Genomic DNA, 15,961 nt, shown 5'->3' on the forward strand with positions numbered 1-15,961 from the left:
CGAGCCCAAACGATATTTTTTTATTGAAATCAGTCAAGTAATTCTATTACAGTTAATGGAACTGAATTACAACAATCGAATTAAATGTTTATTGAGTTTGTTGATCAACTGCAATGATGAATGATACCTGAAAGAGAAACTAAGAATTTAGAAAGAAGAAGAAGAAGAATGGCAGAAATGAGAGATGAAGAGAGAGAGAGAGAGAGAGAGAGAGAGAGGAGAAAGAATGAGAATTCGGTTAGGAAAATACTGGCTCAAAACTACTTAGTGGACTGGCCTAACTAACTATTTAGTTGGGATGTTCTTTAATCTCAGCCATCCGATCAACCTATCTCCCTTATAATCTCTATCGTCCCTTTTATTATATCAACTACAATTATTAATCTCCACCTATACTTATCCAACGCTGCTCCTCTTGCCACGTCTCCTTTATTACTTATACTCTTCCTTCCTAATTCATAACCTTATTTCCCTTTCCTGTTCTTTCCTAATTCATACCCTATTTCCAATTTTAGTCGTCGAACAAACTCCAAACCTTACAATACCTCCCTGATCGACACTGACCTTGTCCTCAAGGTCAAGATTGAGCGATAAAGTCAGGAAATTGGCTCTTGATATAGCCCCAGTCTTCCCACGTTGCCTCATCTAGCCCCAAATTAGCCCACTGTACCAAAACCTTCACTTGAACTGAAACCTTGACGATATAACGGTCCAAAATTACAATGAGTTGTACCAGAACTCGACTAATGTCATCACAGCTAGGAGGTTGCTGTTGAGGTACAATAGAAGTTCCCACTCTCTTTTTCATTTAAGAGGCATAAAGACCAGATGGGTTTGGGAGCTTGACAGTAACTCCAAATGGTAAGCCACTAACCCAATCTTTTATAGCACTTTGTATGGCCCATAGTATTTGGCACTCAACTTAAGATTTATCCACACTGCTACTGATGACTATCTATAGGGCTGTAATTTCAAATAAACTAAGTCTCCCACCTCCAAAACTCTGTCAGACCTGTTCCTATCTGCGTAGAATTTCATCCTAGCTTGGGCCTGGACTAAGTTTTCCTTAAGATTCATTAACATCTGTTGCCTCTAAGCCAAGTAAGAATCCACAGGTTGTGTAGAATGAGGTAGTGATCCTAGTGGAACCTGTGGGGGTAGAAATCCATATAGTGCCTGGAATGGCGTAGATTTGAGTGAGCTGTGGTAGTTGGTGTTGTACCATCATTCTGCTAAGGGCAGCCACTTGAACCACTTCCTATGACATGTAAAAACCATAGACCTCAGATAAGTTTTCAAACATCTATTAAGGCATTTAGCTTGACCATCTGACTGAGGGTGATAAGTTGTAGTTATATTAAGCTTGGTTCCCATTGACTTGAAGAGCTGCTGCCAGAATTGGCTGGTGAATACTGAATCCCTATCAGTCACAATTGACTTAGGAAGCCCATGTAGCCTATAGATGTCCTGTAAGAATAACTCAGCTACTTCCTTAGCTGAAAAGGGTGCTTTAATGTCAGGAAGTGTCCATATTTGGCCAGTCTATTAATGACTACCAATGCCACATTTTTGTGCTCTAAAGAAGGTAAACCTTCTATGAAATCCATGGAGATATCCTGCCATGGCATTTCTGGGATGGGAAGAGGCTGTAATAATCGTGGAAGGTGTACATTTTTATTTTTTACTCTTTGACATGTATCACACTCAGCCACCCATTTTGTAAGGCCCCATGAAATTTTACCTAAAACCCGAAATTTTATGGTGCCAAGTTAGATTTATGTGTTGTAATAGTGGAAATTCTTTGCGACGAGCTTCGTACTTTTTGGATCGAACAATACGCTACAGAGTTAAAGGAAAGTGTTTTGCAAAAATGTGTATTTTTGCGGCCCATTATGCGGCCGCATAATCACTCTGCGGGCTGCATTTTAGCCGCAGAGTGAGGTAGTCTTTTTGGCCAATTTTGAGGTCTATTTTCGCGGCCAATTATGCGATCGCATAACCATTCTTGTACTTTTGTGAAGGGAGGTTCTGTGGTGCATTATGCGACTGCAGAACAGGTCTGCAGACCGCATATTGGCCGCAAACTGAGGCAAAAAATTTAGGTCCCTGAGGGCCACTTTTCGCGGTCATTTTGCGGGCTGCATAGCCATTATGCAGTCGCATATGCGACCCCAGATCTGTGTCGGGGCTCCAAATTTCTGAATTTTAAACCTGATCCCATGTCGTTAAAACATATACTAAGTCTCATTTTGAGCCTATTTTTGATGTTTTAGAGTGAGAGAGTGATCCCCAACTAATTTCTTCTCAATTCTTGCTTGAGACCTTGAAGATTGTCAAGTAAAATTCACTAAGTCCTCACCTTAAAGGTAAGAATCTATGCCTTATCTCTTAATTTCGAAATTTCTACTAAAATGGGTAATTAGCAAGATGGTTCATGGGCTTGAGGGTTGTTTGTTTTGCATGCATGGGTGGTGAAAGAATGTAGGAAGATTATGGGCTAAAAATAATAAAAGGTGGGTTGTGGAATGATGGAATCTTACACAAAAAGAGTCTTAAAATATAATGCACGCATAGTGTTTGATAGAATGCTTTAGTGAGCTAGAATTATACATCATTCTCCTAATTTTGGGTTCAATTCTGCTATATCGCAAAAATAGATTGAAGTTGCTAGTTCCAGAAATATCTTAAAGTTTTAAGAGATCAATTGAGGTATGTATGGCTAAACCCTCTTCTTCTTAGAATCGAACCCATGGTGTTGGGGCAATTTGTGTAAGTCCCTAATTTGACAATACTAAAATTGACTACCCTAATGTGTTGTGTTGAAAGATTTGTGTTTAATATTTTCTCGTAATTGTTCTTCATGTTATCATGCCATTTAAGGATGTGTTAAAATGTGAAATATGTGTTAAGAAAGGTTAAGAATTCATGTCAAGAATCGAATAAGGATTGGTATGCCAATTTGTATGAAAGGCCTCTATGTGCTTATGATTTTTCCAAGTCTTCCCTTTATCTGTACAAATGCCTTACATGATAGGTTTTATTGTTGTTGATAATAGTGTTATTGAATGTATAAAAAGGGAAACTTGAATTGTAAAACACAGCCAAGTGCCAAGAATGACTTAATGAATGAGGCCACTTGTGCCAATGTATTGAAAGATGGGAAAGAAATATGAAGTAAGATGATAGAAAGAAAGGATGATGTCTCAAGTGAGATAGCCTAGCCGATCGGGCCATGATCGGACGCCATGCCGCACACATGGTGGTAACTGTGCTGAAAATGATTGATTGAAATTGTGGATATGGGTGATGTCTCAAATAAGATGATATAGCCGATTGGGTCGAGATCAGACTCTATATAGGAACACGATGGTATTATGGATTGTGGCACATGGCACTAAAGATTACCAACCTAATAAAATGGAAATTGACTTGAGAACTTATGTAATCCTTACTTGATGTTTTGGTATTTGTTTGAAGCTCTTATTCTACATCATGACTGATTCCTCTTTGTTTCATTGTTCAATCTATTAAGATTGATGTTTAGCTTTACATACTAGTACTATTCGACAGTACTAATGTCCCTTTTGCCGGGGGCGCTAAATCTTTAAATGGATGTAAGTGGTTCCATAGTAGACAGTGTTGATCGCAGCTAGTGGTGCATCATCATCATCTTCCCAGCAGACTCAGTGAGCCCCATTTCATCTCGGGGTCATGTCATGTACTGTATCTTTTGTTTATATTTTTACCATGTTTTGAGGTATAGCCGGGGCCTTGTTGCCAACATTTTCATAAATGTCTTTTGTATCTTTAGAGGCTTCGTAGATATTTATATGGGTTGTATATGGGCGTTGGAAGGGTCAGTGGATTATGTTGTGTTTTGAACCCTTGTTCCTTCAAATTGTAAATGTATGAAATTTTGAAAACCTACCAATGATGTAACAAATGAATCGATTTGGAAATGTTTACAAAAAAAACCTTCCTATTGTGTAATTAATAATAACTTGTTTTCTTGATCATAATTAGTTGGGTAGAATGTGTCTAATAGGCTTTCTCAATCGGGTTCACTCGGTTAAGCATCGGTTGTGCCTCCCGAGGTTGGGGTTTGACACATTTAGAGATGTCAATCTTCATGTTAGGCCAGTAAAAGCCCATCTTGATCCTCTTATAAGTTCCCAATTGCCCAGAATGTCCCCCAAGAGGAGACTGATGAAGGGCTTCAAAGATCTTAGATCTTAGACCAGCTTTCCTCCCTATCCATACCTTTTGGTCATGTCTGATAATGCCCTGCTGAAGGGTGTAACCAAATTTGCCTGAAGGATCTGTAATTAGCTCAAGCAACAATTGTTGAGCCACAGGATCATGTTAATAACTCAAAATTACTTCTTGCATCCATGTGGGTTCAAAAGTAGTATGGCACATAATATGGGTTCTTCCTCTTCTCTTCTTGAAAGAGCATCGGCAACTCTGTTTTCAGTACCTTTCTTCTCTTGGACTTCATAATTCAATCCAAGGAGTTTGGTGAGGCCTTTTTGCTGAAGAGCAGTGGTAATTTTATGCTCCAGTAAGTACTTGAGACTTTGGTGATCTGTCCTAATTATAAAGTGACCCCCCCCCCTCCATCAAATAATGTCTCCATGTATCCACTGTTGTTAGTACAGCTAGATACTTCTTTTCATAGGTTGACCTATTATTCTAAGATAATGCCTTGATTAAATATGCTAAGGGTCTACCTTCTTGTAGTAAGACTGATCCCATCCTTGTGGAGCAAGCATTAGTCTCTACAATGAATGGTTTGGTGAAATTAGCTAGGGCCAAAACTGAGGCTGATGACATGGCTAACTTAAGTTGCTGAAAGGCTATCTCTGCTTCCTCTAACCACCGGAAGAAGTTCTTCTTAAGGAGATTGGTTAGGGGTCTGCTGATAACCCCCATAAGATCTGACAAACCTCCTATAATAACCTATGAGCCCTAGGAAACCCCTTAAGTGTTTGATAGTTTTTGGTCTAGGCCAGTTAACCATAGCCCTAATTTTTTATGGGTCAGTAGCCAGCCCCTCCCCTGAAATTATGTGACCCAAATATTTCACCTTATTCTGTCCAAATAAACACTTATATAGCTTAGCATAAAGTTGCTCCTTCCTCAAATTTTCTCACACTTTTTGAGGTATAATATGTGAATGTGGTTGTTGGGGCTGTATACTAGAATGTCATCAAAGAAAACCAGTGCAGATTTTTTGAGGAAGGGTTGAAAAATGTGGTTCATGAGACTCTGAAAGGTTGTATGGGCATTAATCAAGCCAAAAAGCATGACTCTAAACTCATAATATCCCAAATGTGTCCTAAAAGCAGTTTTGTATATGTCTTTATCACCCATTTTGATTTGGTGATATCCATCTCTAAGGTCAATTTTAGTATAAATATAAGAACCACTTAATTCATCCATTAAGTCATCTACCAAGGGAATGGAAAATTTATCCTTCACTGTCAGTTTATTAAGTTCCCTATAATCTATACAAAATCTCCAACTATCATCTTTTTTCTTAATTAATAATACTGGAGAAGAGAATGGGCAGTGACATGGTTGTATTATGCCACTAGTCAATATTTCATTAACTTGTTTTTTAATTTCATTCTTCTAAAAATAGTTATACATGTATGGTCTCGGGCTGACTGGGTTTGCATTACTTTTCAGGGTAATGTGATGATCGTGGCCTCTTTTTGGTGGTAAGGATTTGGGCTCAACAAAGACATCTTTGAAGTCCGCAAGTACTTTAGCTTTCTGCAGGTATTTCTTCTGTCATTGGAATTTACTGGGCTGAGAGTGTGAAGATATGTGCCCAAATAGCGTGCCCTTTCTTCAACAGTTGTCTTACTCCAATTGTTGTCATACTTTTTAATTCTCCCTCACTGTAGATGCCCTTAAGCTCCACTCTCTTCCCTTTATGTGTCACCTGAACCTTGTACTCAATGAAATCTAAGAGTACAGGGTTATGTCCCTTCATTCCAATCAGTACAGGGTTATGTCCCTTCATCCAGTCACCACCCAATATCATATCATTTCCCCCCAATCTAACAAGCCTCACAGCATCCTCAAACTCCACCCCTTGTATCTTCTATTTGAATCTAGGACAAGAATGTAGGCTTGTAATATGGTTCCCATTTGCTACAGTCACTCTCATAGGGACTGCCTCAATGATTTGGCACCCCATTCTCTTAGCAGTCTCCAGATCCAAGAAGCTATGGGTGCTCCCTGAATCTAACAAAATAGTAATCTTATTCATTTTTGCTTCTCCTCTCAACTTGATGGTATTTGGGTGCCTGAAAGTGCATTCAGACTAATTTTTTTATCCATAATTTCTTCATCTGGCATCTCCTCCACTTCCCTAACATCACTTTTTATCCCTTTATTCTGCTCCAATTCAGGTAGATCAACTGAAGCAGACATAACATTCAGCTGTTTAGTTTTGTATTGATGCCCAATATGATATTTTTCACCACACTTATAACATATCCCTTGAGCTTTTCTCAATTCAAAGAGTTTGTTACCCTGGCCTCCCACTGAAGAGTTAGCTCCCTTAATCATTATCCCATTAGTCTAATTAGAACCTGTAATATTACTTCTTCCCCGCTGACTTCTCTCCTTTTTATTATGTACTTAGATTAGCCTCTCTTGATGTAGAGCCTTATCCACATCCTGACTTAGGGTAAAAGGATTAAGCATCTTAATCGTGTGCCTTATTTCTTCCTTGAGACTTTCTACAAAGAATTCTAAGAAGAAATCTTTTGGAATGGTGGGGTTCCTTATCAAAACTCAGGCCTTCAATTCTTCAAACTTTTCCAAATATTCATCTATTGTTCCTTTTTGTTCAACTTTTTAAAATTCTCCAATTAAGTTGAATTTACTATTACTAGCTCCTTCAAATCTTTTACAAATTTTTTAGTAAACTTATGCCATTTGATTACACCTTTACTAACATGATATGAGAAAAACCATGCCTCGGCTTTACCTGTTAAGTGTAGGACAGCTACTTCCAACTTCTCATCAGGGTCAAGGATTCAATTGTAGTGAAAGTATCTCTCCCCTTTCCTCAGCCACGAACAAGGATCAACTCCATCAAAAAATGGGAACTCAAACCGGCAATGGTGATTGCTCCTTTGGAATCTAGATTACTTGAATTGGTCACCCATGTGTACCCTGCTTCCAGAAGCATCTAATTGACGACTCGACGCACTTCCCAGAATTCACTCTTGATTGAGACTCAATTTCTCCATTAGAAGATCTATCTTCTTGGCCAAATCTTCTAATCTAGCATCATTAGTCTCCATGTAATTCTGGAGTTGCATGTCTAATTTCTTAATTGATTCTTATGTAACTTTCAATCTTGTTTCTATAATCGTTATTGGGTCAGGAATTGCTCTGATAACAAGTTATAATATACTAGTAAGTAAGAAGTAGAATCGAGCCCAAACGGGTTATTTTTTATTGAAATTAGTCAAGTAATTCTATTACAGTCAATAGAACTAAATTACAACAATCGAATTAAATGCCTATTGAGCTTGTTGATCAGCTGCAATGGTGAATGATACCTGAAAGAGAGATTAAGAATTTAGAAAGAAGAATGGCAGAAATGAGAGATGAAGAGAGACAGAGAGAGAGAAGAGAAAGAGTGAGAATTCGGTTAGGAAAATACCGGCTCGAAACCGCTTAGTCGACTAGCCCAACTAACTATTTAGTTGGGATGTTCTTTAATCTTAGCCGTCCGATCAACCCAGCTCCCTGGTAATCTCCGCCGTCCCTTTTATTATATCAACTACAATTATTAATCTCCACATGTACTTATCCAACGCTGCTCCTCTTGCCACGTGTCCTTTATTACTTATACTCTTCCTTCCTAATTCATAACCCTATTTCCCTTTCCCGTTCTTTCCTAATTCATACCCTATTTCCAATTTCAGCTGCCGACCAAACTCCAAACCTTACATGGCCCTAGCCCATTATGAATTCAGATGTAAGAAATCCGGTTTTAATTTGCGTCTCTTTGTTCCATATAAGGAGGAGGATTTAGATACATCTCTTCTGAAGTCGTGTAAGGCATTGTGTTTGTTAATTTGCTTTGTGAAGACCCTGATCTTTTGAAAAAGGCGAGGAATTAATTAATGTTCAAGTCTAACCTCAATTAATGTCTTCAGTATCCGATCTCTCATTTGAAAAGATTGAAAAATCATTACGAATATCATGATTTTTAACTTTCCATATGTAGGAAAGACAGAAAAGTATAGCTATATCAATGACATCAAAGGAATATATAAAATGAACGGAATTTTGAGATATGGGGATATCGTGAAATAGAGTCACTTTAAGCTTTCCTCCGAGATTATTGAGCTAGACATTGTTGCACTCTTAAGTGGTATAGTGGGAATCAATTATAAGGTACATAGTATGTTGCATGCATGCATATATGTTGATAAAATTCAGGTTGAGCAGTGTATACTGTCCTGGGGTACTCCAAGACAAGTGACTTATGAGGGGATCCAATTCACACGCAATAGCCGAAACGTGAAGCTTGAATGGTAATTCTTTCTTGGTAGTTTGCTTGTATTATCATCCGCCAAAGGTCCCTCTCCCTCATATTAAAATTTTGTTTTACCAAAACTACATATAAATATAAATATCTATGTACAATCGTATAATTACATAATATGCTAACACGCTCTACAAACTCTTCAGTTTTTTTTAGTTATAAATAAGGGAAGGGATGGGAATTGCAAAGTGAGAAAATGAACCCCACCAACAAATTAAAAATTTAGGTAGCTAGTCAACCAATTGAGCTACGAAAATTTCCCTCACAAATTCTTAATTATACAACAAAACATACTATATGAATTATAGTAAAAGAAAGGTTGCCAATGTTCAGGACACGCAATAAGGTTGCCAATCAAGGTGTAACGCATGTACACTCTTTTAGGGTCGGGTAAGGAAAACCAAAGGAAAAAGTACATGGGACAAATTCATATAAACCGAGTACTTATATTCTCCATCCGCCACTGCCAATATGGATGATTAGGGTACAAAGCTGTACTTAATGGTTGCTTTACACCTGAACAATTCTTAAGTAAGTCAGAATTTTGCCGTTTGAATTATTGATTGCACGAATTCCCCTTCTAAACATGAAAATATCTTTTGAATACTCTTATATTTTAAGATTTGCACAAAAATGTTATTGGAGTCAAATGGGAAATAACAAGGATGGTTAACAAAATAAGTTGTAGTATAAAGGACATCTTGTCGTTTACGTGCTCTTCTTACACGGGGAGTTGTTCACATTAAATTTGTATAAATATAACACAAGTATTAAAATATAACTAATTCTGGGTCCATAAAATACCGGTAAATGGCAACCAGATAGTCAATTAGTAGTGTAAAAGTTTATAGAGAACTTATTTCTACTAATAAAAATAATTAAGTCATCCCTCCAGAAATTCATTTGAAATTCCCCGCATTGATTGCTTTCCTTACTGTCTTTTGGAGGGAAACATCTAGGGAGAAATTCAAAAATAGCTAAATTTATAAGTGGTAATTGAAAATAGTCACAATTTCAAAAGTAATCAAAATTTAACCACTTTTCATGTAAAAGATAAATTTGAACAAAAACGCTATTTAAAATCCAGAAAAGAAATTCCAGCATAATATGCTGGAGTTTGAATTTTTTACATGTGAACTTCCAGCATAATATGGTAGCAGTTCATAATATGCTGGAGTTCCAACATAATATGCTGGAAGTTTATACACAGATGCTCCAATCTCCAGTATATTATGCTGGAACTTTCCGTGTTCCGTGTGCTGGAGTTCCAACATAATATGCTGGAAGTCCATACACAGGTGATCCAAAATCTTCAGTATGCTGGAATTTTTCGTGTTGCATCATAGTGCTATTTTTTAATGATTTTACAAATACTGACTATTTTTCAATTATCAGTCCAAAAACTGACTAGCTCGTGTTATTTTGACAAACATCTAAGGTTCCTCGAACAATATGATATCCGGTGCCAAACAATAGAATCTCGTTTAGAGCATCACGATACGTCGTCGTAGGATAGATTTTTTTCCATATCGTGGGGATGCGAAATGCGAAAAGCGAAAAGCGCTGAAAATATTAGATCCAAAGAAATAATTAATCTCAATTATCTATGTAACAGATTGGCTAAAATGGATCTCATTGTTAAAGAATGGTGTAGAAAGGGGAGCAATGAGATGTTGAAAAAAAGTCATGCCTTTGGTTCATATATGGTTTATTGGGAAGGTTCATGAATGGGAAAAAGAATGGGCTTTTACACTTTGTTGAGGGATGGTTGCCCCCAAGATGGTAGGGACAGCTTTTTATAAGAAAAAAGAAAAAAAGATTTAGTGAGCTTCTTATAATTATTGAATTATATACATGTCCATCAATAAGGATATGGCCTGAAATGCATATCTTCATAGTGGTGACGTGTCCTTCTCGGTAGTTTTAGTAATTAGACACTTCAACTCAAGATAAAATCCTGATTATTGGATTCTTAGTCCCTTAATGAAGGATTAGTTGTGCTAAGCACTTGTCTCACCAAAGTGGGGCCTTAAGGAAAAAGACACAAAATACATCTTGAAGTCGGCAAACTTTTATGTTTTCCAATTGAACGTAGATACATTATAACTCTCTCTTCTATGTAATTGAGCATGACATCTCCAATTATGAGAGGTTCCCTCACAAACACTACTTTCGTTTCAAATTTTTGTTTTTGCAACCTCCTAAAAAACTATTTAATAATCTTAGTATTTATCTAAACTACGCTTTATCTCATCTCTCTCAATTAATACTCCACTAATTAAAACAATAGCGGTAGATTTAGCAAAGAGGGTAATACATGACTTGTCTTTCTAAAACGTCAAATATTTGATACAAAATTATTTTGCCGAAACTATTACTCCATATTTTAAGACCGGAGGAAGTAGTCTTGATGTATACAAAAAAAACAAAAAAACAAATTACCAATAAGAAATTGAAATAATAATAAAAGATAAAGTTCCACACTATTAGGCTTTAATAGGGGTGGCAAAAATGGGCGGGTTGGGCTGAATTTGGGCAGGTCAAGATGGATTAGATCAATTAATGAGTCATTGCTCAATGCAGCCCAAAGTGCACTTGGCTGGCTTAAACAATGGGTCATAGCCTAATCTACCCAACTTGACCCATGTTTAGAACCATGCCCATCTTGCATAAACAAAATATTTTGCCTTTTATACATCTATGTATAAAAGGTAAAAAAAATACTATTACTATTTTGAAAATCAAAATATATTTTCTTAAATAACAAATTAGTATTTAAAATTTGTAAGTTGAAAAATATCTTTTATGTTATTTCTAAATAAGTAAATTTCACCACAACTCAATTACAAAAATTATTCATATTTATATTAAAACTTAAATACCTTGATTCTCATTTTTAAACTTAGATACACAAACTAATGATGGGCAACTAAATTTTCCAGACAAGTTGGGTTGAAATATCTTTGTTTTGGGTGAGCCTCATGAGTTGTATTTGGGCTACTTCATGGGTCAGAATAGGTTATAAAAAATGATGGATTAACTTGAGCTCAGCCCAAATAAATCAATGAACTAAAATATTTGTAGCACAACCAATTAATCTCAGAATGGTTTGGATGAGTTTCGGCTCAAATTGCCACCCATTATCAAGGAGATAAGATATTAGTGTATAGAGGAGAGGATGAGGTTCAAAAGCTTGAAGAAATGAAGGGTATAATAGCAAAAAGTAGCCATGTGTGGAGACAACAACTTATCACATTACATATAGACAATAAACAGCAAGAAGGTATATTTGTACAAACAAAATCTTCCAAACCATCACTGCAATAATACTTCTCTATCCCAACCCTGTCCTACACTGTCAAGTGTCAATCTTGACAATGAATCTAGTTGAAGACAGGTATATTTTCAGGAAAACAATTTCTGAAAATTCCATTTCTTTTGCATAATAATTCCTGCAAAATTCTGGTGGCCTTTCCAACACCAGTAACCATGATAAGGAAATCATTGCAGATAAACTTTAATGACTGCATTTGGCAAGAAGAAGTTGACATAGAAGTACAGTAGAGCAGAGTACATACAGACTTTCATCAGCATTATAATCATGTCAACCAAACTAACAATCACCTTATTCTTCTTGTTTCTGAACATATCTTTATTCCCTACTGCCATTTCGGGTTTAAATCAAGAAGGGCTTTCTTTAATGTCATGGCTTTCCACTTTTAACTCTTCTTCTTCTTCTGCTACATCCTTCTCTTCTTGGAATCCAAGCCATGAAAATCCATGCAAATGGGATTATATCCAATGCACCAGCAATGGCTTTGTTTCAGATATCAAGATCAGGTCCATTCATCTTCCCACAACATTTCCAACTCAAGTTCTTTCTTTTCCTTTCCTCAAAGTGCTAGTCCTCTCAAATTGTAACCTCAGTGGTGAAATTCCAACTTCTATTGGAAACTTGTCATCATCTCTGGAAATTTTAGATCTCAGTTTTAATGCTCTAACAGGAAGTATTCCACCTGAAATAGGAAGATTATCACAACTGAAGCAACTTTCATTGAGTTCCAATTTCCTTCAAGGTCATATACCAAAGGAGATAGGAAGTTTCTCAGAATTGCAGCAGCTTGAGCTCTTTGATAACCAGCTTTCCGGAAAGATACCTGAAGAAATCGGTCAGTTAACGACTCTTGAAGTCTTTCGTGCAGGTGGGAACGAGGGAATTCAAGGAGAAATCCCAATGCAGATATCAAACTGCAAAGAGTTGGTCATTTTAGGACTTGCAGATACCGGTGTTTCGGGTCAGATTCCACATAGTATAGGTGAACTCAAGAAGCTGCAGACTCTTGCAGTTTACACAGCAAATCTGACTGGTGTAATCCCTCCACAAATAGGGAACTGCACTGCTTTAGAGGAATTGTTTATCTATGAGAATCAAATCTCAGGAGAAATTCCCAGTGAACTTGGTCAGCTGAAGAATCTTAAGAAGGTTTTGCTTTGGCAGAACAATCTGAGAGGGGAAATTCCAGGAAATCTTGGAAACTGTTCAAGTTTGAAAGTTATTGATTTCTCTTTGAACTATTTATCTGGAGAAATTCCTCCGTCTTTCGAAAACTTAGGCACATTGGAGGAGCTTCTATTATCAGATAACAGCATTTCTGGTGAAATCCCATACTATATTGGCAACTTTTCCAGCTTGAAGCAACTTGAATTGGACAACAATAATTTTTCAGGTGTGATCCCACCTACCATTGGGAATCTGAAGGAACTAAATCTGTTTTTCGCGTGGCAGAATCAACTGCACGAGAGCATTCCAACTGAGCTGGCCGATTGTAGGAAACTTCAGTCTTTGGATCTTTCTCACAATTTCCTTACAGGGTCAATTCCGAAAACTTTATTCAATCTCAGGAACTTAACTAAGCTGCTGCTGATATCAAATGTTCTATCTGGTGGAATTCCACCTGATATTGGAAATTGCACAAGCTTATCCAGATTACGCCTCGGATCAAACAGGCTCGATGGTCAAATTCCTCCAGAAATAGGTCAGCTACCGAGTTTGAGTTTTCTTGAATTGTCCGAAAATCAATTCACTGGATCAATTCCTCCGGCTATTGGCAACTGTAGACAGCTAGAAATGATTGATCTTCATGGAAACAAGCTTCAAGGAACAATTCCTTCCTCTTTTGTGTCTCTCACTGCTCTTAATGTATTAGATCTTTCCATGAACAGAATATCAGGCAACATTCCAGAAGATGTAGGGAAACTCACATCACTGAACAAGCTCATACTGAATGGAAACAACGTAGACGGAACTGTTCCCAAATCACTTGGACTTTGTGAGGATTTGCAGCTGGTGGATTTGAGCAACAACAGACTCACAGGCTTAATCCCTATGGAGATTGGTCACCTGCAAGGACTAGATATTCTATTAAATTTAAGTCGGAATTTTTTGACCGGACCGGTTCCTGAAAGTTTCTCAAATTTTTCCAAGTTAGCCAGCATGGATATCTCTAATAACATGTTGACAGGAAGTCTTAGAGTACTCAGTAACCTTGACAACCTTGTTTCTCTAAATGTTTCTTACAATAACTTCTCTGGGGTTCTTCCTAACACCAAATTCTTTCATGATCTTCCTACCAGTGTTTTTATTGGTAATCAAGCGCTCTGCACGAACAGAGATGCATGTCATTTAAGTGGAAATCATCATGGATTAAAATCCATAAGAAGGATCACCATTGCTATTGTACTCAGCATTTTCATGGCCATGCTAATTTTGACAGCTTGTATTGCCATATTTATCCGAACTCAAGGAGAGATATGCCAGAAAGACGATGAAGAAAATGGTTTGGAGTGGGAATTTATCCCATTCCGAAAGCTTAGCTTCTCTGTAAATGATGTAGTGCCAAGACTTAGTGAATCTAACATTGTTGGAAAGGGTTGCTCCAGTTTTGTTTATCGTGTTGAAACTCCGTCAGGACAGGTGATCGCGGTGAAGAAACTACTGCCTAAGAAGGTTGGCGAGGTTCCACAGAGGGATTTTTTTTCTGCAGAAGTTAGAACACTGGGATCAATCAGGCACAAAAACATAGTGAGGCTTTTGGGATGCTGTAATAATGGCAAAACAAGATTACTCTTGTTTGATTACATTAGTAATGGGAGTTTAGCAGGACTGCTACATGAGAAGAGGGTCTTTCTGGATTGGGATGCTAGGTATAATATCATACTAGGAACAGCTCAGGGTTTAGCTTATCTTCACCATGACTGTATTCCTCCTATAGTCCATCGCGATATCAAGGCCAATAACATTTTGGTTGGTCCACAGTTTGAAGCTTTTCTTGCAGATTTTGGACTTGCAAAGCTCTTAAATACATCATCAGATACTTCAAGAGCTTCCACCATAATAGCTGGTTCCTATGGATATATAGCTCCTGGTAAGTACATTTTCTCAAATTTAAACGGAAAATATATTTAACCTCTTGAAATAGCTCAATATAACTTTACGAAGCACTCAACATTTTGAGTAACATTATGCTAGTACTCTTGAATGTTAGCTTTAAAAAACACTTTAATCTCACTATATTAGTCTTGTACACCCCCCCCCCCCCCCCCGAAATTCTCTGTGCACAGGCATATGGTGGGTATAAATTGGGTATGAGTACTAAATTTGGACAGCATTCTAAATATTTTGGTCCCACATTGCAGAATATGGATATAGTCTCAGAGTAACTGAGAAGAGTGATGTCTATAGCTATGGTATTGTGCTTCTTGAGGTCCTAACAGGGATGGAACCAACCGATTCACGGATACCAGAAGGTGTCCACATTGTTACTTGGGTAAATCAGGAGCTAAGAGTAAAACACAAGGAATTCACAACAATTCTTGATCAGCAATTACTTTTAAGGTCTGGTACACAAACTCAGGAGATGCTACAAGTTCTTGGGGTGGCACTACTTTGTGTTAATCCGTGCCCGGATGAAAGACCAACAATGAAGGATGTAGCGGCAATGCTAACGGAAATTAGGCACGAAAATGAAGATTTCGAGAAGCCTAATCATCTAGGAAAAGGATCGGTATCGAATCCTAAAGCAGCAGTGCAATGTCCTAGTTTCTCTGGTTCATCTGAACCTCTCATCAGATCACCTCCTCAATGACAGTAGTTAACTCGGTCTTTGCGTAGTTCTAGCTAGTTGATTATTTCAAGTAACTAATAAAGATGTATAAATTATTAATGTGCATCAGCATTCATTTAAAAAACAAAAAGAACATTACTTATTTGATCACATTGCAACCTTCTACTCTACAAACTTCTTGTGTTTTGGTTTGAATGAAGAAGGATCATTTATTTTCCTTTCAATTTTTGCAACTGTAGAAAAAGGGTAGACCCGT

At 37.3% G+C, this 15,961-nt stretch overlaps 1 protein-coding gene across 1 annotated transcript; it reads left to right on the top strand.

Annotated features, from left to right (window-relative positions):
* The first annotated feature begins 11,873 nt into the window (after positions 1-11,873).
* On the top strand, positions 11,874-15,879 carry LOC107768681 (uncharacterized). The gene is made up of 2 exons (XM_016587824.2): positions 11,874-15,006; positions 15,278-15,879. Exons 1-2 carry the CDS (start codon positions 12,183-12,185, stop codon positions 15,724-15,726), a joined length of 3,273 nt encoding a protein of 1,090 aa, XP_016443310.1. The 5' UTR covers positions 11,874-12,182; the 3' UTR covers positions 15,727-15,879.
* Positions 15,880-15,961: the final 82 nt, after the last annotated feature.

Source organism: Nicotiana tabacum, chromosome 16 (genome assembly GCF_000715075.1).
Source record: "Nicotiana tabacum cultivar K326 chromosome 16, ASM71507v2, whole genome shotgun sequence".
Lineage (NCBI taxonomy): Eukaryota > Viridiplantae > Streptophyta > Magnoliopsida > Solanales > Solanaceae > Nicotiana > Nicotiana tabacum.